We start from the raw sequence: 27,314 nt of genomic DNA on the forward strand, positions 1-27,314 counted from the left end.
ATTAGTACATCCTTTACTATCTAGATAGCCGGTGGGCAGCTGTTGTATGGGCACAGGGAACTGAGTCTGGAGCCCTCTTTAGTACTGTTTTTCTAGATTCCATGTATATGAAATTATGTTCATGGTAATATACGAAACTTGTTTTTCTCTGACTTTCTTCACTCTGTATAACAGGCTCTAGATTTATCTACCTCACTAGAATTGACTCAGATGAGTTCTTTTTATGGGTGAGTCCACTGCATACACATATATATGTATGTACCTATGTACACACCACAACTTCTTTATCTATTCAAATGCTTACGGACATCTAGGTTGCTTCCATGTCCTGGCTATTGTAAACAGTGCTGCTACAAACACTGGGGTACATGTGTCTTTTTCAATTATGGTTTTCTCAGGGTATATGCGGGAAGGCAGTGGCAACCCACTCCAGTGTTCTTGCCTGGAGAATCCCAGGGACGGCGGAGCCTGGTGGGCTGCCGTCTATGGGGTCACACAGAGTCAGACATGACTAAAGCGACTTAGCAACAGCAGCAGCAGCAGGGTACGTGTCCAGCAGGGGGATTGCTGGGTCACATGGTAGTTGTATCTGTATACTTTTAATGTTTTAATCATAATATACATACTGGTTTTTTTTGTTTTTTAATATTATGGGAGCCAACTGGCTTGCGGGATCTTAGTTCCCTGACCAGCGGTCGAACCCAGGCTCCCCGCACTGGAAGCTCAGAGTCCTAACCCCTGACCACCAGGGATGTCGTACATTCCTATTTTTCTAATACACAGAAATGCTACTGTTTCGGATTTGTTGGGCTAAAGAAAATACATTTGTAAAATTAACCTCACCTGTTCCTTTTCACTGATTTTTAACCTGGCTCCTAGAAAATTTACACTGGCACGGGGAGTGCATTTCTATAGGAAAGTGCTGCTCGAGAACTCCTTCTGCCCATTTGGGTGCCCCTTGGTTGGTTCTATACATGGGAGCATCAGCTCAGGGGGACAGTCCAGCAACCGGATACTCACCAAACTGCCCTCCTGCTGAGGGTTCAGCAGCTTCACCATTATTTCCAAACTGCATCAATGAATCTAAAGTGCGGGGGGACATCGGCAGGTCAATGGTATTGCTGCAGGTCGTTCTGTAGGAAAGGGGGAGCAGCAGGAGGGGGAAGGGTCGGGTTGACAAGACACAATGGAGGAAAAAAAAAAGAACAAAACACACACACACAAGCCATCAAACTCTGGTCTCCAACAGAAAAAAAATAAAAGCTCAAGCTTTTTAAACACACGAGGTCACTGTGAGTTTAAATGAGTACCAAACATACTCAGAGGGCTCCAACCCTGCTTCACAAGAGAATTCTCACCCACTGTCCTGTTCCCAGGGATAACTGAGGACATTAGAGATGGAGGCAAAATCGGGGAGGGAAGCCACTTACGGTGTCACACAGATGAACTTGGTCTTCAGGTACGGGGCAGCACCTGGGGAGAAGACAACTCTGCCTTAGCGACTATGATTCCCACTCTGGGTACCGGATGGGGGAAGCTGGCTGCCTCCCCAGGGCCGATGTGAAGCTCACTCGATCCCTGAGCAGAGACGGTCTGAAGGAACCTCCATCCCCCACTGGGCTGCCCTCCCCTCCACTATAGACTCTGACGTTCCAGCGCTTGCAGCTGGAAGCTCAGTTCTTTCCCCAAAGCTTTTCAGCAGACTCACTTGAGCTCAGACAAGTGCCAGCCTGGTGTTCATTCTTCCCCTAGATGAGGGTGAAGAGTTTCACTGCTTGTATGTGGACTGAGGATTGTAACCTGGCCTGGTTGTATCTCTTAGATCGGGCACCTCGTCCTGCTCAGACACCGAAGTCACGGGGTCTTTATGAAAACACAGAAGTGGCTAATGCAGTTCCAAAGCTGAGGGTGACATCTTCTGTTCCCATTAGCACTGATCTGCCTGTTACATCCTTCAGTGAGGATATTAGTAACCCCCATTAGATAACTACATCACAGAGAAGAGCCTCTCCATGGGGAGAATGTCTCCGGTGTAGTACAACTGGCTTTGGACTGGGAGATAGGAGGCTGGGGCCTCGTTACATCTTCAAAACACGCTTCCAGTGCAGCGAGTTTGGGTTCCATCCCTAATCAGGCAACTAAAATCCCACATACGGTGTGGGGTGGCCCCCAAAAGTTAATTTAAAAAAAATTTTAAAAATCAACTATATTTACAAGATAATAAAATAAGAGGGAGGCGGAGGATGGAGGGGCCCATCTTTGTCATTTGTGATTCTTCTTCTATAGTTAGAAACATGAAGATTTAAGAATTTTAACTGCTAAATGCTTATACCAAGAGGTCAAGGGGCCCCAGAGACACTGGCATGGAATTTGGGGGATTCCGGTGAACAGACCGCTTAGGAAGGGTGAGGTGGGTCAGGAAAAGCATGACTGGAAAGCTTGGGGCTCACAGAGAAACTGAGAGACCAGAAAGAATGGTGACAACTGGAGAAAGGGCACTGCCATCAGAGTTTATCTGGGGCCAAGAACTAGATTAACTCAGTACAGAATCCAAAGAAGCTACCAAGGCAGGGTTCTGCTATCTTATAAATCCATTTGGGCCCAGGCTTGAGGGGAGCTGACTCCAGCTGACTCCCAGACACAAAAGGGTTTGAATTCTCCTAAGTGATCAATGTTGCTGAGAAAAACAGCTCTGAGATGCCACAGTAGAAGCAAAGGAGAATGATTAGAAGTTGATTTATGGCTCTGTGCAAGGTTGTAAATGTGCTTCATCTAATTTGTAAGATAAGAGATCTGTCATTTCTACAGAGGAGTCTTTCCCTCAAGCCATGAGGAAGTAATGTGAGCTTCTAAGAAAGGAGGAGGGAAGAGTCCTGGGAAGATAAGCCATCTCCAAGAGACAATAAAACCTTCAGGATGGGAACAGAGAGGAAACGGTCAGCTGCTCCACTCTGGAGGAACCCACAGGTCGCCCACCGGCCTCCCCCACACCCCCTGATGCCATCACCAGGCTTCTGCTGCCCCAGGAGACAGACAAAGCTCTTGAGTAATTAGTTCTATCTCATGACTGGCGTCTTGCCCCTGAGGAAACACTGAGTCCCCAGGCAGGAAAAGGCCTGGCCTCCTGCTCACACAGGAGCCGTGAGGGAGGGTGCAGCCTCACACCAGGAACTTGGACCTTGACGGCGAAATGAGTCGAGGGCCCAGCACTTGGACCTAATTGCCTTCCGCAGAAGGAACAGGGCAGTGTGACGGGGGCTGATAAACAGATCTACCAACCGAAGCACAACGTGGAAAGAGAGATAAGTAGCAGACAGGAAATGAGAGTTATGCTCGCCTAGAGTGTGACCAAGACTCAACCCAGAACAAAGGAGAAAGGAAAGTCAATTGCCAGTGAGCCCCAACTCCCTCTTCCAAGTCTCAATCTGCTCGCCCCCAGAAATCCCTCACAGGGAATTACTGTGAAAAGAGTGTGAAGGCAGTGGTGGGTTTGTGTGGGGGAACTATTTGTTCAAAACACAGGTTTTTTCCCAAAGCAGTTAGGGTAGGGAGGCTAACTCAAAAGGATCACTTTAAGCCCTTGCTGGCTCTATGATTAAAGAAAATTCAATAAAAACAAAGGATGGCAAATAACAGTCTCCTCCTCAGGATCTGGCCAGAGAACCACGAGTCTGAGCCTCAAACGCCCATGGGAACAGGCTAGAAGGCTCCGGCCTCCATGCGGGTGATGGCACCAGAGAGCGAGAGTTTAGTATGAAAAAATGTATGTGTAACTTACATAAGCACATGGGCTCGAGTACACTAAAAAAACATCTGAGTTTCAGTAGCTGCACATTCAAAGCACCAAGCCTAGGCCCCTCCCACCAGTTACCGTCTTCCCCTTCAATCTCCACTCTCCTGAGAATCTCTCTTAAACCATGTTCCAGCGTGCCTAACACTCATTTCCTCCAGAAAGCCTTTCTTCATCCCACTTGGGCTGCTTACATTGTTCAATGATGGGGAAAGGAAACACTCTAGACTGAAGTCTGAGTCGCAAACCTTCCAGCATATGCTTTGCAAGAAGTGCTGTGCTGGCTGGGCATCCTGTTTCTAGAGAATTCCGCCCTCGGTTTCTCTTCGTAGTGTCTTAGGTATGTCTGGGTATGTGTGAGCTGTTTTCCCCTTTAGACCGGTGCCTCCAGTGGGGCAGAGCCTGGTGACTGATTCCTCTCCTCTCTCTAACCCCATCAATTGCCCCTAAAGGCACTCACTATTAAGTTCTTTCCCAGAAAGAGGAATAAAGATCACCAGACTGGGCTTTCCTGGATATCTCGGTGGTAAAGAATTTGCCTGCCAACGCAGGAGACACAGGTTTGATCCCTGGTCCGAGAAGACTCCATATGCCTCGGAGTAACTAAGCCCATGTGCCACAACCATTGAGCCTGTGGCTCTAGAGCCTGGGAACTGCAACTACCGAGCCCACCTGCCGCAACTACTGAAGTCTGTGCCTAGAGCCCAAGCTCTGCAACAAGAGAAGCCACCGCAATCAGAAGCCCACGCACTGCAAGTAGAGCATAGCCCCCGCTTGCCCCAACTACAGAAAAGCCCATACGGCAATGAAGACCCAGCACAGCCAAAAACAAAAATAAATAAATAAAAATTATAAAGAGAAAATTTCTTAAAAAGAAAGAAAGAAAAAAACAGATCACCAGGCTCTCCAGGCATTTACCTTACCTGTCCCCCAAGGATCCTACGATTTCCCACTTCTCCCCAGAACCAAGTGGCTGTTGTGGAAAATCAACAACTACCTGGGTCGGCTTCAGGATGCTCCTGGCTCTCCGGCCGACAGTACTTTCCGAACGCGTCCTCCTTTGGAATGTCGGGGTAGAGATAGACCAGTGGAGACACCAGGATATTGGTGGCATCCATGATCTTATAGCCCATGATTATTTCAGCAAATGACATGTTGTTCAGCTGCTGCTTGGTGTAAGGTTCCACTGACTGGATCTGGGTCTTGCCTGTCATGGGATACAGAAAGAGAAGACTCGGGTGATCTTAGAGAAGACTACCTGATTGATTTTCCCTTGAGGGGGAAAGGCTTATGCCAACCTAGTGTTCGAGACCCTGAATATTCTGCCCAGTCGTCTGGTACTATGGAAATGTTCAGCAGGCTTCGGGAGAAGCTATTCAGCTGGGCCACAAGTAACATAGTTGAATAATTACTTTTATAAGATATATGAACAGAGTGGGTAAGAAAGGAGATGAAGAATACAATTTAAATTTCAAATTTCAAAAAAAAAATTACCAATTTCTAGGCAAATATTAGCCTCTTGATGAAAGTGAAAGAGGAGAGTGAAAAAGTTGGCTTAAAGCTCAACATTCAGAAAACTAAGATCATGGCATCTGGTCCCATCACTTCATGGCAAATAGATGGGGCAGCAGTGGAAACAGTGTCAGACTTTATTTTGGGGGGCTCAAAATCACTGCAGATGGTGACTGCAGCCATGAAATTAAAAGACGCTTACTCCTTGGAAGGAAAGTTATGACCAACCTAGATAGCATATTCAAAAGCAGAGACATTACTTTGCCAACAAAGGTCCGTCTAGTCAAGGATATGGTTTTTCCAGTGGTCATGTATGGATGCGAGAGTTGGACTGTGAAGAAAGCTGAGCGCCAAAGAATTGATACTTTTGAACTGTGGTATTGGAGAAGACTTTTGAGAGTCCCTTGGACTGCAAGGAGGTCCAACCAGTCCATCCTAAAGGAGATCAGTCCTGGGTGTTCATTGGAAGGACTGATGCTAAAGCTGAAACTCCATTACTTTGGCCACCTCATGCAAAGAGTTGACTCATTGGAAAAGACCCTGATGCTGGGAGGGATTGGGGGCAGGAGGAGAAGGGGACGACAGAGGATGAGATGGCTGGATGACATCACTGACTCGATGGACATGAGTTTGAGTGAACTCTGGGAGTTGGTGATGACAGGGAGGCCTGGCGTGCTGTGACTCATAGGGTCGCAAAGAGTCGGACACGACTGAGCGACTGAACTGATTAACCCCTTGCAGGGAGCAAAATAAAACTGGCAAACCAATCCTCCAGCTGGAAGAATTTAGAGAAGCCAAGTCTTCCCATCTCATAAAAATGATCACCGGGTACCTTCCAAGTCTGAGGCAGGAGAATGCGAGGCCATCCCTGCCCACAAGGGGGCAGCAGGTGCCTGAAACTAGCAGCAGCCATGGCCAGCCACAGCAGTGCTGGCCACCAGTTGCGGTGGGGAATCACTAAGCTTACCGCTGATGTCCTTCTCCACCCAGGTGAAGGTGACGCCTCCTTCTTTGCTGCTTTCACTGAATCTCAGCAGGAAGGTACCTGGGGGCTTAGTGCTCAAGATGGCCCGTTCCCTCTCCTTGCTGATGAAGCCCATTATATACCTGGAGACAGAGAGGAGCAACAGCAAGGTTGGGGCTGAGGGACCTCTGTGTTGCAGCCAACCTGCTGGGAGAGTAGGCGACTTGTCACCCCTGTGTGTTCTGTCAGACACAAGAGTTCCAACCTACCCTTCGTTCCAAAGGGCCAGGATGTACTTTTTCACCAGGTCAATGATGTTGTCCAGCCAGACCCAGAAGGAGAAGCCCTTGCCAGCCATGTTTTCCTGGAGAAAAGAGTAATGGGAAAGGTCAGTCCCCCACCTCCCTGGGCTCTTCCTTTAAGGGGGTGAGGTGCCACCAAAATCCTCAAGCCCATCTACCCTCAGGCAGGTCCTCTTGGCCGCCAGACCAAGAGTCCGGGGCCTTCAGGCCCACTGCCCTCCACGACATCCCCACAGCTAAGTGTCCCTGCCCCCTCCTCCTCCTATGAGGCAGCCTCATGGATGGAGTTCACACGGTGGCTTACTTTGCAAAATTTAGCCCATGTGATCTGACACCCTGAATAGTTCACACCAGGTCCTGAAAGAAAAAAAAAAGGCATATAATTTGCAGTTTTAAATCCAGATCTTTCTTCAAACAGACAGACAGACAGTTGTCCCACAACACGCCCCGAAACTTGGTTTTCATGCACTTGAACGTTGGCACTCTTGTGTGCATACATACGCACCCCTCCCCACCACCCAATCCCATCGTTTGATGCCCCCTAAGTTGTTGTTTAGCGGAGGTGGTGGGTGATGTATCAAGTCCCTGCTGCCCGTTCTAGCCTCGTGTGGCAGTCTGGGGATCAGCAGAACACACTAAGAAGCTGACAGCTTGAGTTACAGGGTCACGTTTAGTCATGCATGGTCAGTCCTTCAGTCATGTCTGACTGCAGCCCTACCAAGTTCCTCTCCTTGGGATTTCCCAGGCAAGAATACTGGAGTGGGTTATCATTTCCTCCTCCAGGGGATCTTCCTGACCCAAGGGTCAAATCCAAGTCTCCTGCACTGGCAGGTGGATTCTCTACCACTGAGGCACCTGGAGAGCCCATGTTTCGTGGCAGCACAGGACAAAGCTAGACGGCACGTAAAACATTCTAAGACTTTTTCTTCCAGGAAAAAAAATTAAAAACAAGCTACATTTTCTTGAAAAAACAGACAGGGATGCCAAGCCTTTAGCTCGAACATACATTTAAAATACTTTCCTAAGGCTGGAAAAAGTACCCAGGGAGACAGCCACCAACAGAAGAAATCTGCCTCCCGTCTCATAAAAGTGATCACAGGTGCAAACCTCCTCTGCGTCCCGATTTCAGGGCCTGCTGGAGCACGTGTATTCTGCCCAGCGCCTTGCTCAGTCAACTTTCCTCAATGAACAACCCCATGGGCCAGATTCCTTTTGCAAGGACAGCAAAGGGAGAAGAGGTCAAGGGCTGACCTAAGAGTTTCTCCGCCAGCGTCGTCAACTGCTCGATGCTCAGCCCGCGCTTGGTGGTAGAGGAGAACTGCCAGCTCAGCACCTCGGCCACTTGATCCCACGTTCCGATCGGGGGTTTGGTGAAAAAGTTCACGTTCTATTGGAAATGACACATTTGCTCCTTTAGATGAGAGGGTGGCGCCTGCTGGGCGGCAGCCCCGAGGCACCAAGGAGCCTCCGGAGAACCCGGGCCTCCAACTCACCTTGGGGTTGTTGGTCAGCATGTTGTACCATAGGATGGACGCCCAGGCATTGGGCATCTGACAGATGTTGGAGATCACCACCACTGGCAAGGAGTGGGTCTGTGGAGGGAGCGGGGAATGAGCTGGGGAGGCAGAGGGCCCTTGAGGCTCCAGAAACCTCTTCACCCGCATCTCGCAGGGTTCAGAATAAAAGGAGAGGTCGTGGAGTACACTTGCTGCCAACCCTCAGGAAGCTGTGGGGCCCGGTCAGCTCGACACCCAGCGTGGAGAGTAGGCTGAACTCAGGGGCTGTCTGAGTATCACCAGGAATTTACAAAGCTGACTCCTCACAGTGGACTCACAGTCCACGGACTCCCCATTTATAAAACTTGGAAGGCTTTCACGAATTGAAGCTGTGAAAAGAATGCAAGTTGCTCAGTTGTGTCCAACTCTGCGACCCCATGGCCTATACAGTCCGTGGAATTCTCCAGGCCAGGATACTGGAGTGGGTAGCCTTTCCCTTCTCCAGGGGATCTTTCCAACCCAGGGAAGTCGAACCCAAGTCTCCCGCATTGCTGCATTGAAGCTGTATCTGCCCATTTAATAGAGAGGTCCCAGGAATCAAAGACTAGGGTGCTTGCTTTTTCAGGTGTATCTTTAATTTAAAGATCAAGAAAGTTGGGGAAAGAGCAGGTAAATGCCATGATTGTTTGGATACTAAAAACGGTGGTGGTTGAAAGACTGTTTTGTCCAAACTGTATAAAGTTGGCTATAATTAATTCCTAAATACGAGTTTTTACATCAAGTTCGCTGGAACCTGAGTAGACATGTATCTTCTAAGCACTCAGGCAAGATACTAACAAATTTTTGGAGAAAAAGAAGCAAATGTAAACACAGTGCTGAGTAAAGAGTCATCATTCCACCTTCTAGAGTGAAAACCCTGACTAGAAGAAGCCCCATTCTGAATCATCCTGCAGGCGGTTCTACCCAGTTGTGTGCAGAACTCACCTCCAGGTCAATCTTGAGGCCTTGGTGATACACCTCAGTCTCAAAGGTGATCAGGTGCAGCTCCTCGGTCACAATCAGGGAGGCCTACAAGAATGAGAAGGATGCTCTTCCTCAGAGAGGATGGCACTGAGTCCTGACAGCCATCACTACACCATCCTGAAGAGCAACGCACCAGGTGGCCATGGATACAACTGGAGCACATGGTCTTTCCAACTCTACGACTCTCCAGTGCTCTGATCTACAACCTGACCTCTTATCGGCTTTATTATGATACTATGGAGATCCAGTTGGTCATGGATAAAATGGGAACAGCATAATGGCAAAAGAGTGAACACCTGTGTACCCACCCCTCAGTGTAAGGCAGAGACCGTCACCATGGAGGTTGTCCGGGTGCCCTTCCCAACTCCATCCATCCCTGAGCCTCCTACCTCAGAAGTGACTGCTATTTTGTCTTTTGAGTTTGTCATTTCCTAGCCCTTCTTTATGGTTTTCCTGCATTTATATCTCTAAACAATGTATGTGTTGTTTAATTTGGGGTGGGAGTTGTGAATCTCATACTGTGACTCGCTTTTCACACCTATGTAATTGTGTACACCTGCAATTTATACATCTTCATAGCTGTATAGTATTCCATCACCTGACTATACCACAGATCATTTATCCACTCTAGTGCTGTTGACATATGGGTTGTATTTAGGCCTTACAATTAGGCTGTTGGGACATGAAATGCATGTCTCCTGGCGCCAGTCTCCTGGCACCTATGAGCAAAGATTTCTCTGTTGTTAAATCCTGAGAGTGGCACTGCTGGTATATAGGGTATATTTATTTTCATAATGCCCAACTGTTTTTCAAAGTGATTATAACAATTGATACACCAGCAACATAGCGACTATTTTGAATGAGAACTGTCAATGAATTATTAGAAATTCCAACTCATATTTTAAAATGTTCTCTCATAACAAAAGAAATACACATTCAATTTTAAATGCAAATATTACAGAGATAGTATAGAGTAGCTTTGGGTGAGAACAGCAGCACAAATATATAAGCACTATTTGGTAGACATTCCTCTAGAATTTTGTAATGCAGACATGAATGGAGAAAAAACAGTAAATTTTAAAACAATTATACTAGTATACTACTCAAATTACTTTGCATTTTTTTCTCAATAAATATGCCACATACATCTTCCCATATCACTGCATAGAAACAACCTCACTCTTTAACTGCTGTCAAGTCTTATAGATTCAGTTTGTTTTTTTAAAAGGCCTGCTACATTCTAGAGAAGAGGGTAAGAACGGCTCAGGAGACAAACAGAAAAAGAATAGGGTGTCACAATTTTATAAAAAAGATTTAAAACCAGTGCTTGGTCACATATACTTTCTCTTTTTTAAAGTTTATTCTTTTTTGGGGGGTCATATAGTTTGTGGAATCTTAGTTTCCCAACCAGGAATTGAACCCAGGCCCATGGCAGTGAAGGCCTGGAGTCTTAACCACTGAATCACCAAGGAATTCCCTTAAGTTTATTCTTAACACTAAGAATCCAAGAATCTGAGTCAATGGGAGACAGAGAAGAAACAAGCTGGGTAAAGAACAAGAGAGTTTGCTGTTTCTCTTTTGGTAAAATGTTTAACTTGGATGTGTTGAAACCCATCCCACCTCAGTGACCAAAACAGATCACCAAAAGCTGAGACAAGCCGTGTCAGTGCATAGAAGTTAGAAGGGGAATTTGGAAAGTCCCAGGCAAGGCGGAAGGCTCCTTTTCTACCAATGGGTGTGGGCAAGGGACTTTACACTCCTTAAAGATGAGCTAACTCTCCGGACAATCAAGGAAATGCGCTGAGCCAGAGAACTCCTCCAAGGCATGTGTGACTACTCATGTGTTGGCTGGCGGTGACTGCAGCTGAAATAGCAGGTAGGTGTCTCTACTTCTGGGCAGTAAGGAGGCTCTTTTTCTTTTCTTTTTATAAAAAGTTTCAGTGTTTTGGCTGCAAGGCATGTGAGATCTTAGTTCTCTGACCAGGGATCAAACCCACACCCCCTGCATTGGAAGGGTGGAGTCTTAACCACTAGGGAAGTTCTTATGGAGGCTCTTTTTCTCTCCTGCTCAGCTATCATCTCCAACAAAACTTACATCACAATTGGCTCGGCCCCCATTACCGCATCTCTGCTCTCTCAGGGTCTGTAAGAAAAACAAAGAGCATCCTCCGTCAGGTAAGGCTCTCCCCAAGTCCCTCCCCCTGCCAGAGGCCCTGCAGAAAGGGAGCCCAGGCTTCTCCCATGTACCAAGTGTTTGAACTCCGCTGAGAGGCTGCCATTGTTAGACTCTTCCATGTTCATCACTTTCGTGTTTGTGCCCAGAATGTTAAATTTCCGGGACCTGAATCACAGGAGGAAAAGACCAACCACATACGTGACCGAATGGCCAGGGACAAAGTTAGATTATACAGAACAGAAGGAAGCCTGTATGCTGAACTTACCCTCTGAGAGCTGCAACGTCCCCGGAGTCTCTGTTAAGAATATAAACCAGTGTTAATAAAACAGGCCCCGAGTCTCTTTGAAAGTCCACTTTGAACACCTATCATTTACTCGGATGGAAAAACTGCTGTTCTCCTGGGGATTTCTGTCAAGGACTCGATTACATGGTATACGTGAAATCTAACATCCCTGTACATGCTCAAGTAGAAGACACAGCTGGTTGCCTACCCAACCTCTACTCCCCTCTTCCTAACAGAACCTTGACTCCAGCAAGTATCTTTCCCATCCCCACTTCCAGGGGATCCTGCTCTAAGCCCACAGAACCGAGCATGTGCACAGTGTTGGTCCAGGAGTGAGGCCAGGACCCACACTGTCTCAATCCGATGGGGAAGGAATTCTCCCTCAGGCTGGATTTACATTCTGTAGCTTCAGCTGCACATCAGCAAGGAGACACGTGGCCTTTACTACAAGCAACCATGCTGCAACCCAGAGGGAACCCTCGAATGCCCGTGCTACTTATGGTGGCAGAGAAGAGAGACGGAAGGTTCTGGATCCTTGGTGACAGGAATTGAGTCACTGATTTCACCACCCGGAACTTGTTCTAACTGCATTTCCAGTTATACTGGGTTGCAAATTTCCTTATTACTGAAGCCACACTGGGCTTTCTGTAAAGGTCTACTGTTACCTGCAACTCAGAGTATCCCATTGACATCGCCAGAAAAATTCTTCCCAGCATGTTCCTTGTCCTTTAACTGTTTTTGAGTATTTCATTTTTTACATAGTCACCATTTCTCAGTGTTTTCTTGTTAACATTATTTTAGTACTGTTTTAAAAGTCCTTCTCCATTGCTGTATATCCACTTATGTTTTTAGAATAATATCTACTACTTATTAGATAGTGCATTCCATGGGAGTTTATAGATTAAAATGGATCAACTTTTAAACCATTTAGAAGATATCTTTCCATACATTAATTTTATGTCTTTTGGGGGCCACTTGGCTTGTGGGACTTTAGTTCCCCAACCAGGGATTGAACCTGGGCCCTCAGCAGTAAAAGCTTGGAGTCTTAACCACTAGACCACGAGGGAACCTTCCATATATCACATCTTAGAACTTAAATCAAGCCCCCGTTATGAGAAAGTTTTCCCTCATGTCTAGCCTATATTTATTTATTTTATATTCTTTATTTGTATTACAGCTTTGATGTATAATTGATGAATAATAAACTGCATATGTAAAATGCACAAGCTGATGAGGTCTGATAGATGTCACACACCTGTGACACCCGCTCAATCAAGAGACTGAATGTATTCATCAACCCCTCCTCCCCAAGTTTCCCACCTCCCTTATGCAACCCATTCCCCAGTCCCACACTCCACCCATCCCTGTCTCCAGACAACCAATGATCTGATTTCAGTCATGATAGATTTGCACTTCTAGAATTTTATATAAATGGAAACATAAAAGTATGTACTCTTTTTTCTGGGTCTGGCTTCTCCCTCTTGGTATATTTATTTTGAGATTTATCCGTGTATTACGTATTTTGATACTCTATTTCTTTTTGTCGGTGAGTAGTACTTCCCTTGCATGGATATACCACAAACTTATGGACACTCATCTATCAGTGAAGACTCCTGTACCACCCTTTGTGTGGACATACGCTTTCAGTTCTCTTGGATGAACACCTAGGAGTGGAGTGGTTGGGTTGTAGGATAGGTGCAAGTTTAACTTTTCAGGAAACTGCCAAATTGTTCTCCAAAAGTGGTTGCCATTCTACCGCCATTACATTACACATCTGCTTATTCATTTAAAAAATCTTAATTAATTAACTTATTTATTTATTTATTGGCTGTGCTGGGTCTTTGTTGCTGTGCTCAGGCTTTCTGTAGTTGTGGTGAGCAGGGGCTACTCTAAGAGTTGTAGCTCACAGGCTTAGTTGCTCCTCAGCATGTGGAATCTTCCCAGACCAGGGATCAAACCTGTGTCCCCTGCACTGGAAGGCAGATTCTTAACCCCTGGACCACCAGGGAAGTCCTTGCCTATGCTTTTAAGGTACATCTAGAATTTATTCTGATGGTCAGTTTTTTTTTAGTGAGACGGTGATTTTTTTACACTAATTTATGGTTAAAGTCATTAATTTTTGCTTATTCATTTATGAAACCTACCACCTTCCTCGAGTCCCTGGCTGGATAACTATTTTCTAGTTCATTCTCATGGAATTTCCAGATGAATAATTATATCACCTACATTTTCTCTTTTCTAATGTCTTCAGAGGGTAAGTGCATTTTAATTTTTTTAAAGGTACTGTCAAATTTGGAAGAGGATTCCATTATGTGGTAAAGTGTGGAACAACAACTAAAATCAATTTTCCCATATATTCTCAATTTTACATAATATGCACAAGTTTCATTTATAAGTAAAAAAACAAAGAAAGAGGGACTTGAGGTCACAATGCCAATCACAACTCAAATCGCTACCGCCAGCTTCGTGGTTTTGTTCAGGCACGTAAATGACAATGCACAGCAAGGCTTTTGAAAACTTAAAAAAAAAAAAGTATCTCTGAATATAGATAAAGCCTCTAAGTTCACATGATGCCTATCAAAGTTCTCGTTTCTCTGTCCCTCATTTGAAGAAAAGGGGGAAAAAAAAGAAGCTAAGATAGAGTACTTACTTGTCAATGCACACTTTAATCTTAAGTTGATAATTTAGCTCAGGGAATTTAACCAGCAATCTACGTCAAAAAAAGAAAAGGAAAAAAGTTTCAGAGCAAAGGAAAAAAATCCAGTTTTAAAAAACAGCCACTAGGCTCCCCGAGCAACTTCTAGTTGAATCTAAAACTCATAACTCTTCAATTCTAAAGAGATGAGTCATAATCCCAAATTTTTCTTCCTGCCAGTGCTTCCTTTCATTTTAAGTCAAGCATCACCCCCTTCAGGCCAAAAGGGACTGAAAAAAAAAAAGCCTAAGAACTTGGACCAAGTTGTGAGAGACACACAAAAGGATAATGAAAGCCCTATCATGAAAAACATTACAGGAATACATGCTCTGAAATTGGTACTCCTTCTATTAGACTAGAAACCCAACAGTGTACTACCTTTCTGAGGAGGGAAATTTCACTGCAGAAGGGCAAACCCCAGCTTACCTGCTCTGACTTGAATGTGAAAGTAATGCTCTACCTGCAGGTCCCCCACCCACCTGCCCTGTGACCTCTTGGCGTCTATTATCACTAAGCTTTACTCTTCCCCTTCAAATGCTCAGGAAAAAGCAGGCTCAAAGAACAGAAGATAACTGGCATTATTCTGCCCCTTTTGCATGGTAGATGGAAATGCTATGACCTAAGACATTAGGCCTGGAATCAGGAATACAGTGCGACCGAATCATAGGAATATATCCAGGTAACCTCAGAAAGATTCTGGTTCTTTAGCATTTGACAGGACAATCAAAGAGCAAGTTAATATTACACCAAAAAATTCCCTATCCATCACAGTACTGCCTGCAATGGCTGTAAAGAACAACCCTGGCCCTGAGGGTGTCCCTTGATACAACATCCACCAGAAGAGGAGGTGAAACAGCCCACCTGACTTTAGTTGTGAACTGGACACCGGTCTTGATGACTAATGGCCGGTCAGGATGCATAGGCATGCAGGGCTGCCGCTCCACTACGAAGGCACTGGAGGGGACAGAGAAAGGCAGTGGGTCACACATGATGCAGTGGGCTGGTCCCTGTCCCATTCCTCGGAAGTCTCTATGTTACCTTTTCATTAAGTTTCTAAACAGCTCCACGATTCTCTCCTCCAGCATTGGCCGGTGCTGTACAATGGGGTCCCCTTTGTAGCTAACCTTCTGCTGCAGCTCCTCCAGTTTCTTAATTTGTTGGCGGGTCTGAAGCTGAGATTCTGCTAATGAGGTTATCCTGCCAATAAGATAAGGATGTTCTTGGTTACCTGCTGCTGCTGCTGCTAAGTCGCTTCAGTCATGTCCAACTCTGTGCAACCCCATAGACGGCAGCCCACCAGGCTCCCCCGTCCCTGGGATTCTCCAGGCAAGAACACTGGAGTGGGTTGCCATTTCCTTCTCCAATGCATGAAAGTGAAAAGTGCAAGTGAAGTTGCTCAGTCGTGTCCGACTCTTCGTGACCCCATGAACTGCAGCCTACCAGGCTCCTCCATCCATGGGATTTTCCAGACAAGAGTACTGGAGTGGGGTGCCATCGGTTACATAAGTGGTTGTATATAAATGAGCTGGAGAAGGGGAAGGGAATAAGACCACAGGTACTCTCACGCAGTCATCCAACATAAGAAAGGAGCATTTTTTTCATTATGGAAATATATGAGTAGCATAACATTGACCATTTCTAAATACACAGTTCAGTGGCACTAGATTAGAAAAGGGAAAATTATTTTGCCCTTTTTTTTTTTGGCCATGCAGCATAGTTTGCAGGATCCCCACCAGGGATTGAACCCCGGTCCTGGCAGTGAAAGCACCAAATCCTAACTTTGGCCTGCTAGAAGGGAACAGCTACCCACTCCAGTATTCCTGCCTAGAGAATTCCATGGACAAGGAGCCTGGAAGGCTACAGTCCATGGGGTCACAAAGAGTTGGACACAACTGAGCAACCCTCATTTCACTTCCTAAAAGTTTACTTTTCAAAGAAGGAGGCAGACACAGAGGAAGACATGCCAAAACTTATACCACTAGGAGGCATTAATGAGGTAACCAACGGAAAGTTAACACGTTAGAACCCAGATACAGAGAACATGAAATATGGAATTTGGCACTCACTTTCTTCAGCCTAACTTGTTTTTGTACCAAATGTGAGGACTGGGGAAACGCAGGATATCTGACAGCCCAAAAAGATAGGTTTGCACAGCTCTGTCCCTCACTGTCTATGCAAGCTTGGCCAGGTCCCTTCACCCTCGTGGGCCTTGATGTCCCCTTGCCTGAGAGGGTTGAACTGCACGATCCCCAGGAGCCCTTTAAACTTCGTCTTCTTGGATGACTGGATGTGACATTATGTTTCCAAATATTGATAACATGCATACAGAAAAAGTAGACGGGGAGACAAAGGCTGATTAAGTCTGCCCCCAAGGAGGGAGAATATCAGTGGCTCTCTCTGATGGCCCCCCACTAGTTTAGTGAAGACCCCAAAGAGACAGAGTGGAAGGCAAGGGGTGGAGAAGGACAGCACCAGGACTCCTGAGCTCACAGACTCCTTTCTGGCATCCACTGGGTTGGCTAAAATGTTTGCTTGGTTTTCCTATAAGGTGTTATGGAAACATCTCAATACATTCCTAGAACTTATAAGTTATTTGGTTCCCTGACTAGAAAGCATTTAAAACTGCTTTCAAACAATGAGCAAAGCTCAGGGTCAGTTAGATGAACAAACAGGCATCTCATGTAGAGCTATCCTAAATTTCCCATTTCACGCTCTGTGTATCCTGGGTCAAGGTCAAGTTTCTCCCAGTTCAAGCTGGTGCAACATACTGAGTATCGGGCCTTGGACATCAAGGGTGCTCAATCAAGATTTTCTGAGTGAATCAAAGTAAAAGAAGAGCATATAAAGAATGATCTTACAAATATGAAATGTATAGATTTCTATCTTTATGTGTGTGTGTGTGTATATATATATATATAAAATAAACATGTAAATTTCTATCTTTGTATGTGTATATATAATAACAGATGTCTCGAGTGACGGTCACCAAATGTTTAACTCTAAGTACCTCTGCATGATTTGATTTTTAAAGTCTTTTCGGCTCTTTATTAACTTTATGTATTTGAACTCTTTTCTCTTATAAAGAGCAGATGTCATTTGAGAGTCTTAGAATAACTAAAATTTAAAATTTAGTCTACATGTTTAAAAACAGTTAAACCAAAAACTTTAGCAAAATATATGTAAAATATAGCAAACATAAATACATTTTCATTTTAAAAATTGTCCAAATAAAGTAAAAAGCTTTAACCCTTAGACTAAATTTGAGTATGTTGAAATCCCCACCCTTGAAATACAGTATGTGCATGCTTAGCCGCTTCAGTTGTGTTAGACTCTGTACGATCCTATGGACTGTAGCCTGCCAGGCTGCTCTGTCTATGGGATTCTCCAGGCAACAATACTGGAGTGGGTTGCCATGCCCTTCTCTACTGAAATGCAGTAGCAACTCTTTATGCAGCTCTGACCATATTTTAGCACAGCTCTCTGAAAAGAAAGGGGAAACTTCTCTTCTCTGTCATACCAGTTTTCTAGCCGATCTAGGCAGATGTTGGGAGGGCCTCCAATGCAAGCAATCTGTTGTCGCCTCTTCCAGTCAGCCAATTCTTCATCCGTGAGAGTTTTCTGCACATACTCCATCGCTGACAAAAGCCCCGCCAGCTCACTCACGATGCTCTGGTTGAAAACCAAAAAACAAAGTCAGAAAACATTCCCCCAGACCGTCTCTAACCACAGACTGTCTCTCTTTGGTCAATTCCAGAGAAAGAACTGATTAGGAAACAGGCAAGTTCTTCCTGGAGATGCCCAATTCCCAAAGGTGAGTGAGCCAGGCACGGGGAGGGGGTCCACTGCTCTTACGCGCCGCATCTGGTCCAGGGCAGTAAGCATCTGTTCGAGCTGCTGCATCTTCTGCCTGGTCACCGACTGGTTGTTTCCATTCAGATCTTGCATGTCTGAGAAGGAAGGAGAACCTCCGTGAGATGAGGGAATACGCCTAGCTTCAGTAACTGGGCTCCCTGAACTGCCAGCAGCCCCTGAGTGCCCCCTCCCCTGAGTCTGAACTCAGAGTCAAGATGAGCCAGCTCCGAGACTCCAGTAACACAAACTCACTTTATATGGGGGATTTTAATGTCTCTAACATGCACTTGCCTCCTTGACTCTTGAGAGTTTTATAGTTGAAATCGAAATCATCCTGGAGATTCTCTACCACTTTCATCTTCTGTTCTAGATCCTGTTTCAAACAAACCAACCAAAACAGAAGTAAAAAAAAGGACTGCCCTCGGGAGAGAGAAAAGAAAGTTTCTGAGTAGGATTAAAATAAAGCCACAACCTCGCAAAAGCTACACAAGGGACCCACAGGCCACTTCCCCAAGAAAAGGCTTCCTGCCCAAGACTTGCTTCACCTGGACACGCTTGCGGACGTCCTGCAGGTGCTGCTCCAGCATCTGCTGCTTCTCCGTTACCACGGCGGCTGTGGGGTGGTTGGCCTGGCCCCCTTGCTGCCAAGACAGGGAGCATGTGCACGTGAAAGCCGGAAATAGCAGGAGAAGACTATCCCTGTCTGGTCTCCATCTCCTCCATGACCCTTCCTGCTTGGCCTGAGCTGCTGCTGCTGCCACTGTGAGGACAGGAGCAGTCCCACGGCACCCACTGCTCTCCAGGGGCTGTCAGCGCAGGCCAAGAAAGCTCTCACACTTTTCCTTGTGTCCTTGGCTTTTTAACCTCATGGTGGTTTAGTCGCTAAGTCGTGTCTGACTCTTTAGTGACTCCATGGACTGTAGCCTGCCAGGTTCTCCTGTCCATGGGATTTCCCAGGCAAGAAGACTGGAACGGGTTGCCATTTCCTTCTCCAGGGGATCTTCCTGACCCAGGGATCGAACCCATATCTCCTGCACTGGCAGGCAGATTCTTTACTGACTGAGCCACCAGGGAAGCCATACTATAAACTCACTCTATGTACTGCACTCAGAGACCATATGTTGAGCTAAGACACAGTCCCTGCCTTCAAAAACCTCATTCTAGGTAAGGATATATACATACATACATATATATATATGTAAAATCAGGACAATTTATGAAAGCAGATGCTGGATGCCTGTTTAAATGTATAGCGGGACGGGGACTTCCCTGGCAGTCCAGTGGTTAAATATACACACTTCCACTGCAGAAGCAAGGGTGTGATCCCTGGTTGGGGAACTAAGATCTCGAATGTCATGTGGTACAGCCACCAAAAAAAAAAAAAATCATGAAGGTTTTTAGCACATTTCGGTAGAATAATAAAATTCCTAATCAAGAGATATCATGTAGGGGGAGAAGGGAAGGTGATGGCTGGTGCCTCAAAAAGGTTGAATAGCACATGCAACTTACAAATAAGTTCTGTCAAAGTAATAGGACATTAAAGACCATATAAAAGCTGCAGTGACCAAGACAGTGTGGCAGAAAAGAACTGAGAGTCCAGTTTTCCAAACTAGAAATTTTCAGTTGTCTTTGACTTCACACTGAGCTGCCAGATCTTCCTGGCTCTGTATTCTGTAATCTCTCCAATGGATCTCTAGTGCTACCAGCTCCATTCAAGCCCCAAAGTTGATCCCTTTGCCTCTAGTCTCTCTCACTTCCAATCTGCTCTCCAAACTGCTACCACAAGTCTCCAAAGTAGACTGAAACACGCCACCGTTAGAGGGACCTATTCTCTCCTTTTCCACTGGACCCTGTCCAAGCCCACAGAATATAAACTTCCCTTAGAAGTCCCAGGAAGGCGACCTCCACCCTTACATAACTCTCTTTACAGGAGGAGTGACTCATCGAATTAGTGAGGTTAGGAGAAAGACTGCCCACACAGAGATCTTTGAAGGCCCAGCCCTTAAGCTGGTGGTTCTCTCCCACTCTTGCCTTCTGCGGGCACACCTAGGGCAGGAGCCAGGGCCTGGTTTCTAGAAGCAGTTCAAGAGGCCTATGTGTCTGAGTTCAGGGGGTATTAGCGTGTGGTCTCTAAAGCTCCAAAAGGATGGCTGGGCAGTGCTGTTCTGCAAACCCAGTCTCTCACCCCAACACCTGACTCAGACAACAGGCATCTACACAACAAGCACCTCCTGTACAGCACAGGGAACTATACTCAATATCTTATAACAACCTATAATGGGAAAGAATCTGAAGAAGAAACTGAATTGCTCTGCTATAAATCTGAAACACTGTAAATCAACTATGCTGCTGCTGCTGCTGCTGCTGTGTCGCTTCAGTTGTGTTCGACTCTGTGCGACCCCATAGACGGCAGCCCACCAGGCTCCCCCATCCCTGGGATTCTCCAGGCAAGAACACTGGAGTGGGTTGCCATTTCCTTCTCCAATGCGTGAAAGTGAAAAGTGAAAGGGAAGTCGCTCAGTCGTGTCCGACTCTTCGTGACCCCATGGACTGCAGCCTACCAGGCTCCTCCATCCATGGGATTTTCTAGGCAAGGGTACTGGAGTGGCTTGCCATTGCCTTCTCCAGTAAATCAACTATACTTCAATATAAATAAATAGTTTGGGATTGACTGCTATATTTACAATGGATAACCAACAGGGACCTACTGTACAGCGCAAGGAATTCTGTTCAATATTATGTAATAGCTTAAATGGGAAAAGAACTTGAAAAAGGATACATGTATGAAGTGAAAAGTAAAAGTGTTAATTGCTCAGTCATGTCCAACTCTTTGCCATCTCGTGGACTATAGCACACCAGGTTCCTCTATCCCTGGAATTATCCAGGCAAGAATATTGGAGTGGGTAGCCATTCTTTTCTCTAGGGGAATCTTCCCAACCCAGGGATTGAACCCACATCTCCCGCATTGCAGGCAGATTCTTTACCTTCTGAGCCACCTGAAAAGCCCCATATATTTATATATACACACACACACATATAACTGAATCACTTTGCTGTACTTTTTAAACAATACTCTGATATAAAAATAAGTTAAAAAAAAAATGGAAATTAAACTGTTTCAAAAAAAAAAAAATTTAAACACACAAATAAATAAATAAAAATAAAGTCCCCACAGTCATCCATCCAAGTCATGCTTTCCAGTCCAGTTTACCAACAATACAGCTGATTGTTTCATCTGGTGTCAACTTCCTGGTCTGTTTCTTTTTTTAGAAAAATTTTTCTTTATATTTTGGCTGTGTCACATGGCATGTGGGATCTTCATTCCCTGACCAGAAATTGAACCGGTGCCCCCTGCACTAGCAGCAAGGAGTCTTAACTACTAGATCACCAGGGAAGTCCTCCTAGGTCTATTTCTAAATTGGTACTGCACTTAAAGAAGGAAAACAGATGTGATCAGTTATCACCCACAGAAATGGTGCCCCACTGCTTCCAGATATAAGCATCTCAGCCCAGCACAGACAGCTGTTTCACACAATCCAAGAAGAACTTAAACCCTCCCTCCCTGTGCTTCAGTCACTGCAAACTCCCCAGCCTTCTCTGCACACAGCAGGTTTCCACACTGACTCCCCACACCCTGTCTACTCAGCTTAACTGTGTGCGTGCGTGCAAAGTTGCTTCAGTCGTGTCCAACTCTTTGTGACCCTCTGGACTGTAGCTCACCAGGCTCCTCTGTCCATGGAATTCTCTAGGCAAAAATACTGGAGTGGGTCGCCATGCCCTCCTCCAGGGCGTTGTCCCGACCCAGGGATCGAACCCGAGTCTCTTATGTCTCCTGCATTGGCAGGCAGGTTCTTTACCACTAGCGCCACCTCACTCGGACTGGCACACCTGAACTCATTCACTTTCAAACTCAGTACAAAATGTTTTTGCTCCATTGTGAAACCTTATTCAACTTCCCGAAGTTGAATCCTTACTCAACTTCAACATCCTCCTCTACATTCTTCTCACTTGAAGTGTTTGTGCACCTATTACCCAATTAGACAGAGAGCCCTGGGAGACAAGGGACCACAGCCCACTAGTCCCCCAGGGCTTTACCCACAAAAGACAGGTGGGAATATGCCACAGATGTCAACAGACAAAACAACAGTGAGACCTGGCTTGAGCTAGCTCTGTAGCATGGGGCTGCAAACTTTTTCTCTAAGGGCCACACTGTAAATTTTTTTTTGGCTTTGTCGGTTACGCAGTCTCTGTCATAAATACGCAGCCCTGCCATTGCGGCATGAAGGCAATTACAGACAGGGCACAAGTGAACGCGTGTGGCTGTGTTCCAAAATGCTTCATTTGCAAAAATACACAGCATGGGGTGGGAGGGGGATTGGAAAGAGAGGATGGGATGAATGGAGACAGTATCAGGGACACATATACACTATCATACGTAAAATGGATAACCAGTGGGAATTTGCTGTATGACTCAGGAAGTCAAACCAGGGCTCAGTGACAACCTAGAGGGCTGGGATGGAATGGGAGGTGGGAGGAAGGCTCAAAAGGGAGGGAACATATGTAAATCCATGGCTGATCCATGTTGATGTATGGCAGAAACCAACACAATATTGTAATTAGCCTTCAATTTTAAATAAATAAAGAAAAAAGCAAACAACACAGCAGGCTGGATTTGGGCCCCAGGTATTGGTTGCCAGCCCCGATCAACACAATTGGGAACATCCTTGGGACACTTCCTGCTTTTCTAACTCCCATGGTAAGCTGGCGCCTCTATGCAAATTGGCTTAAGTTGATTATTTTTATCCTATGGAACAGTAATGCAAATATAAAAGTTCTCCACAAACAGCAAACCCTAGTGATGCACAGACAACTGCCATCTTCTAACCTCCCTTACTTCAGAGTCTTGAATGATGAGTATTACCCCCTCACCTGCATCTGAGTATACCAGCTTTCTACGTAAAATTCTTTAGTGGAGGGCCCTCCCTGGCGGTACAGGGATTAAGACTCTGTGCTTCCACTGCAGAGGGCATAGGCTGGATCCCGATTTAGGGAACTAAGATCCTGCACGTTGTGTGGTACAGCCAAAAAAAAAAAAAAAATTCTTCAATGGGCCCCATTTTGTACAGACTTGATGATAACAATGGCAGCAGCAACAGAAAACAGTGAACATTTATCTTGCATTCATGTGTCAGGTCCTGTTCTATGCATTTTACATGTAGGAATTAATTTAATTTTATGAAGTCAGTACAATTATCTTCCCCAGTGGAGGAGAAGAGAGCAAACAGTTTGCCTCAGGTTAAACAGCAGGGGCAGAGCTCTGGGGTTCACATACAGGCAGTCTGGCCCCAAGTCCCCTGTGGTAAAACTGCTCTTCTGAGGCCAAACTGAGGCATGACTAACTAGATTTTCATGATGTGGCCCTCTGACCACCTTATCTTCCTTTACCCAGTCAGATGCTGAACTTTCTACACTTCTCCCAAGAATACATATGCTTCAGATTCCCTGTTTGAACATGATCATCTTTCTGCCTACAGTGTGTTCTCTTTACCATTTGCCTGATGCTCATCTGATAAGCTTTGAGTCTCAGCTCAAACATGACCTCTCCTTTCTCCTCGATGCCTTCTCTGATATTCTCAATTAGACTTAGATATTCTTTCTTCTTTGTTCCTGCTATATTTTTGTCTTTTTTTTTTTTTTTTAATTATTCATTTGGCTGTGCCTGTTCTTAGCTGCCAGGTGGCGCTGGTGGTAAAGAACCTGCCTGCCAAAGCAGGAGATGTGAGATGCAGGTTTGATCCCTGGGTCGGGAAGATTCCCTGGAGAGGAGGCACAGCAACCCACTCCAGTGTTCTTGCCTGAGAATCCCATGGACAGAGGAGCCTGGTGGGCCACGGGGTCACAAAGAGTAGGACACGACTGAAGCGACTTGGCACACGGCATGGTCTCAGTTGCAGCACGCTGGATCTTTTTGTTGTTGTACACAAACACTCAGTTGCAGTATGTGGGATCTAGGGCCCTGATGAGGGGTTGAACTCGGGCCCCCTGCATTGGGAGCTTGGAGTCTTAGCCACTGGATCACCAGGGAAGTCCCTGTTTTTGTCTTTGAAAAGAAAAAAAAATGCACACTCATGTTCACAGCAGCATTACTCACAATAGCCAAAAGGCAGAAGCTGCCCAAGTGTCCACTGACACTTGGATAAAGATGAATGGATAAACACAATGTGATATAACCACACAGTGAATAGTATTCATCCTTTGAAAGGAAGGGAATTCTGGATAAATATGCTACAGCATGGATAAACCTTAAGGATGTTATGCTAAGAGAAAGCACACGTGGTATGTTACCACTTAAATGAGGTACCTAAAACAGACAAATTCATAGAGATGTCACTTTGCCAACAAAGGTCTGTATAGTCAAAGCTATGGTTATTCCAGTAGTCATGCAGGGATGTGAGAGTTGGACCATAAAGAAGGTTGAGTGCCAAAGAATTGATGCTTTTGAACTGTGGTGCTGGAGAAGACTCTTGAGAGCCCCTTGAATAGCCAGGAGATTAAACCAGTCAATCCTAAAGGAAGTCAACCCTGAATTGGAAGGACTGATGATGACGCTCCAATACTTTGGCTACCTGATGTGAAGAGCTGACTTGTTGGAAAAGACCCTGATGCTGGGAAAGATTGAAGGTGGGAGGAGAAGAGGGCAGTAGAGGATGAGATGGCTGGACAGTATCACCAACTCAGTGGACGTGAGTTTGAGCAAATTCCGGGAGGCAGAGACGGACACAGAAGCCTGGCATGCTGCAGTCCACGGGGTCGTAAAGAGTCGGACACGACTTAGCAGCTGAACAACAACAACAAAGAATAGTCAAATTCATAGAGACAGAAAGTAGAATGGTGATGCCAGGGGAATGAGCTGTTATTGTTTAATAGGTACAGAGTTTTAATTTTGCAAGATGAACAAATTTCTCGAGAAGTACAACAATGTGATGAACTTAACACTAATGAAACTGTACATTTAAAAATGGTTAAGAAGGTAAATTTCATGTTGTGTATATGCTACCATAATTTTTTTTAAAGAAGGGATAAAGAAAAAAAATTCCTCAATTAGAGGTTATTAAAGAAAACACCTCAGGGGAATTTCCTGGTAGTCCAGCGGTTAGGACTCTGTGCCTTCTCTGCAGAGGGTGTGGGTTCAATCCCTGGTTGGGGAAATAAAATCCCACAGGCAGCATGGCCAAAAAAACCAACCAATCAGCCAAATAAACAAAAAAACCCTCAGGGAAAATAAGAAAGTCTCCTGTAACCAACAATATCAATGCTTTGGCACATATCTTTCTGGGGCTTCCCAGGTGGCTCAGCGGTAAAGAATCTGTCTGTCAATGTAGGAGAGGCGGGTTTGATCCCCGGGTCAGGATGATCCTCTAGAGAAAGAAATGGCAACACACTCCACTTTTCTTGCCTAGGAAATCCCACGGACAGAGGAACCTGGCGGGCCTACAGTTCATGGGGTTATAATAACAAATATATCCTTCCAGACATTTTTTCACATGTATCAATAACATATGCATATCGTATAATTTGTTTTTCCTATTATGAAGCTGATCTTCCATTACATCTTCATGTAATGAAATATTATTGTTACTATTTATGAGATCTACTGATTCTTAAAATATTTACCTTGAACACAATCATCTTTCTGAACTCTCGTTAGTTCTAATAGTTGTGTTGTTTTGTTTCATTTAAAGTTTGTCTCTTACTTTCCAACATTTACTCTCCCTTTTTCTGTCTTATTACATTGGCTTGATCTTTCAGAAAAATATCAGTGGCAAGAGGCATCCTCAATCTTGTAACTATTTTAACAATATTACTTTAGTGTTTCACCACTGTGTATCATATTTCTGACAAATTTTTTTGTTTATTTCTTTACTTTTTAAAATCTAGAATGGACACTAAATTTTGTCATCTAACAAAAATACAATTTTTCTTCTCTAATTTACTAATTTAATGAATTACATTAACAGACTCCCTAAAAAAATCCTAACCAGTTTAAATTTACTCTTTTAGGTTTTGATATTAGCATTATTTCAACCTCATAAAATAACCTTTATTTACACTGTAGTTTAGGTCTTGATATTAGCATTATTTCAATCTCATCTCTTTTTCTCCTGCACTTTGGAGGAGTTAAATGATAATGGAACAATTTGTACCACAAAGGTTTGTTAAAACTTCTAAACTTTCTGGCCTTTTGGCTTTTTTGCTGGGATACAGAGTGTAATTTTTTTTAAGTCTTTTTCAATATATTTTTTATGGCTAAATCAACTTTTTTCACCTTTTTAAATATATTTTAATAATTTGTATATCTTTCATTAGCTTCCCAGGTGGCGCTAGTGGTAAAGAACCCACCTCCAATGAAGGAGGCATAGGAGAGAATTCAACCCCTGGGTCAGGATGATCCCCTGGAGGGGGGCATAGCAACCTACTCTAGTATTCTTGCCTAGAAAATCCACTGCATTATAAAATTTGATTTTCTGTTTCACACCACAACCTCCTCTAGAGCAGAGGGTCATAACAACTAGCACACAGTAGGACACACATAGATATATAATAGATTAGATGATCTAGTACTCTTGCCTGGAAAATCCCATGGATGGAGGAACCTGGTAGGCTGCAGTCCATGGGATCGCTAAGAGTTGGACACGACTGAGCGACTTCACTTTCACTTTTCACTTTCGTGCATCGGAGAAGGAAATGGCAACCCGCTCCAGTGTTCTTGCCTGGAGAATCCCAGGGACGGGGGAGCCTGATGGGTTGCCGTCTATGGCGTCGCACAGAGTTGGACATGACTGAAGCAACTTACCAGCAGCAGCAGCAGCAGACAGATGGATATGACTATCATATATCAATATGTGGTCCCTCAATGGGCCTGTAGGGTCATATAATCTCTATTCCCTAAATTAACTGTATCTTTAGTTCTAGGGAGGTTATTCTCAAACTTAACAACAAAGAGAAATACATATGAACCTGAATGACTCAATCCCAAACCAGCCCCAAGGTGGCTCCCAAGAATAGTCCATTGTCATTCTTCCTGGTGCAAGTGTGAACAGTTACAGCGTTTGGGGAAAGTAACCCAGAACTATCTGTAAAATTTTATATATTTTACACACACACGCTCCTTGATCTCACAATCCCACGCCTAGAAATCTGCAGTAGAGAAAACACAGCAT

The 27,314-nt window shown here is 44.9% G+C and overlaps 1 protein-coding gene across 4 annotated transcripts in view; it reads right to left on the reverse strand.

The window, feature by feature from the left end:
* STAT3 (signal transducer and activator of transcription 3) overlaps positions 1-27,314 on the reverse strand; it is a 75,720-nt gene that overhangs the window by 2,224 nt on the left and 46,182 nt on the right. Inside the window, exons 5-23 of one of the 4 annotated variants that reach the window (XM_070389857.1) lie at positions 18,639-18,734; positions 18,385-18,466; positions 18,094-18,188; positions 17,759-17,910; positions 15,280-15,438; positions 15,103-15,195; positions 14,197-14,256; positions 11,529-11,558; positions 11,335-11,428; positions 11,183-11,230; positions 9,049-9,132; positions 8,062-8,160; positions 7,820-7,955; positions 6,873-6,925; positions 6,536-6,630; positions 6,270-6,409; positions 4,788-4,997; positions 1,431-1,473; positions 1,021-1,083 (exon numbers count right to left, since the gene is read on the reverse strand). In XM_070389857.1, coding sequence (XP_070245958.1) covers positions 1,059-1,083; positions 1,431-1,473; positions 4,788-4,997; positions 6,270-6,409; positions 6,536-6,630; positions 6,873-6,925; positions 7,820-7,955; positions 8,062-8,160; positions 9,049-9,132; positions 11,183-11,230; positions 11,335-11,428; positions 11,529-11,558; positions 14,197-14,256; positions 15,103-15,195; positions 15,280-15,438; positions 17,759-17,910; positions 18,094-18,188; positions 18,385-18,466; positions 18,639-18,734 — 1,794 coding nt within the window. In that variant the 3' untranslated portion in view covers positions 1,021-1,058. Of the gene's footprint in view, positions 1-1,020; positions 1,134-1,430; positions 1,474-4,784; positions 4,998-6,269; positions 6,410-6,535; positions 6,631-6,872; positions 6,926-7,819; positions 7,956-8,061; positions 8,161-9,048; positions 9,133-11,182; positions 11,231-11,334; positions 11,429-11,528; positions 11,559-14,196; positions 14,257-15,102; positions 15,196-15,279; positions 15,439-17,758; positions 17,911-18,093; positions 18,189-18,384; positions 18,467-18,638; positions 18,735-27,314 lie in introns of all 4 variants that reach the window. The other 3 variants (XM_005899205.2, XM_005899206.2, XM_005899204.2) reach the window with 3 other exon arrangements.

The sequence above is a fragment of the Bos mutus genome, chromosome 19 (genome assembly GCF_027580195.1).
Source record: "Bos mutus isolate GX-2022 chromosome 19, NWIPB_WYAK_1.1, whole genome shotgun sequence".
Classification (NCBI taxonomy): Eukaryota; Metazoa; Chordata; class Mammalia; order Artiodactyla; family Bovidae; genus Bos; species Bos mutus.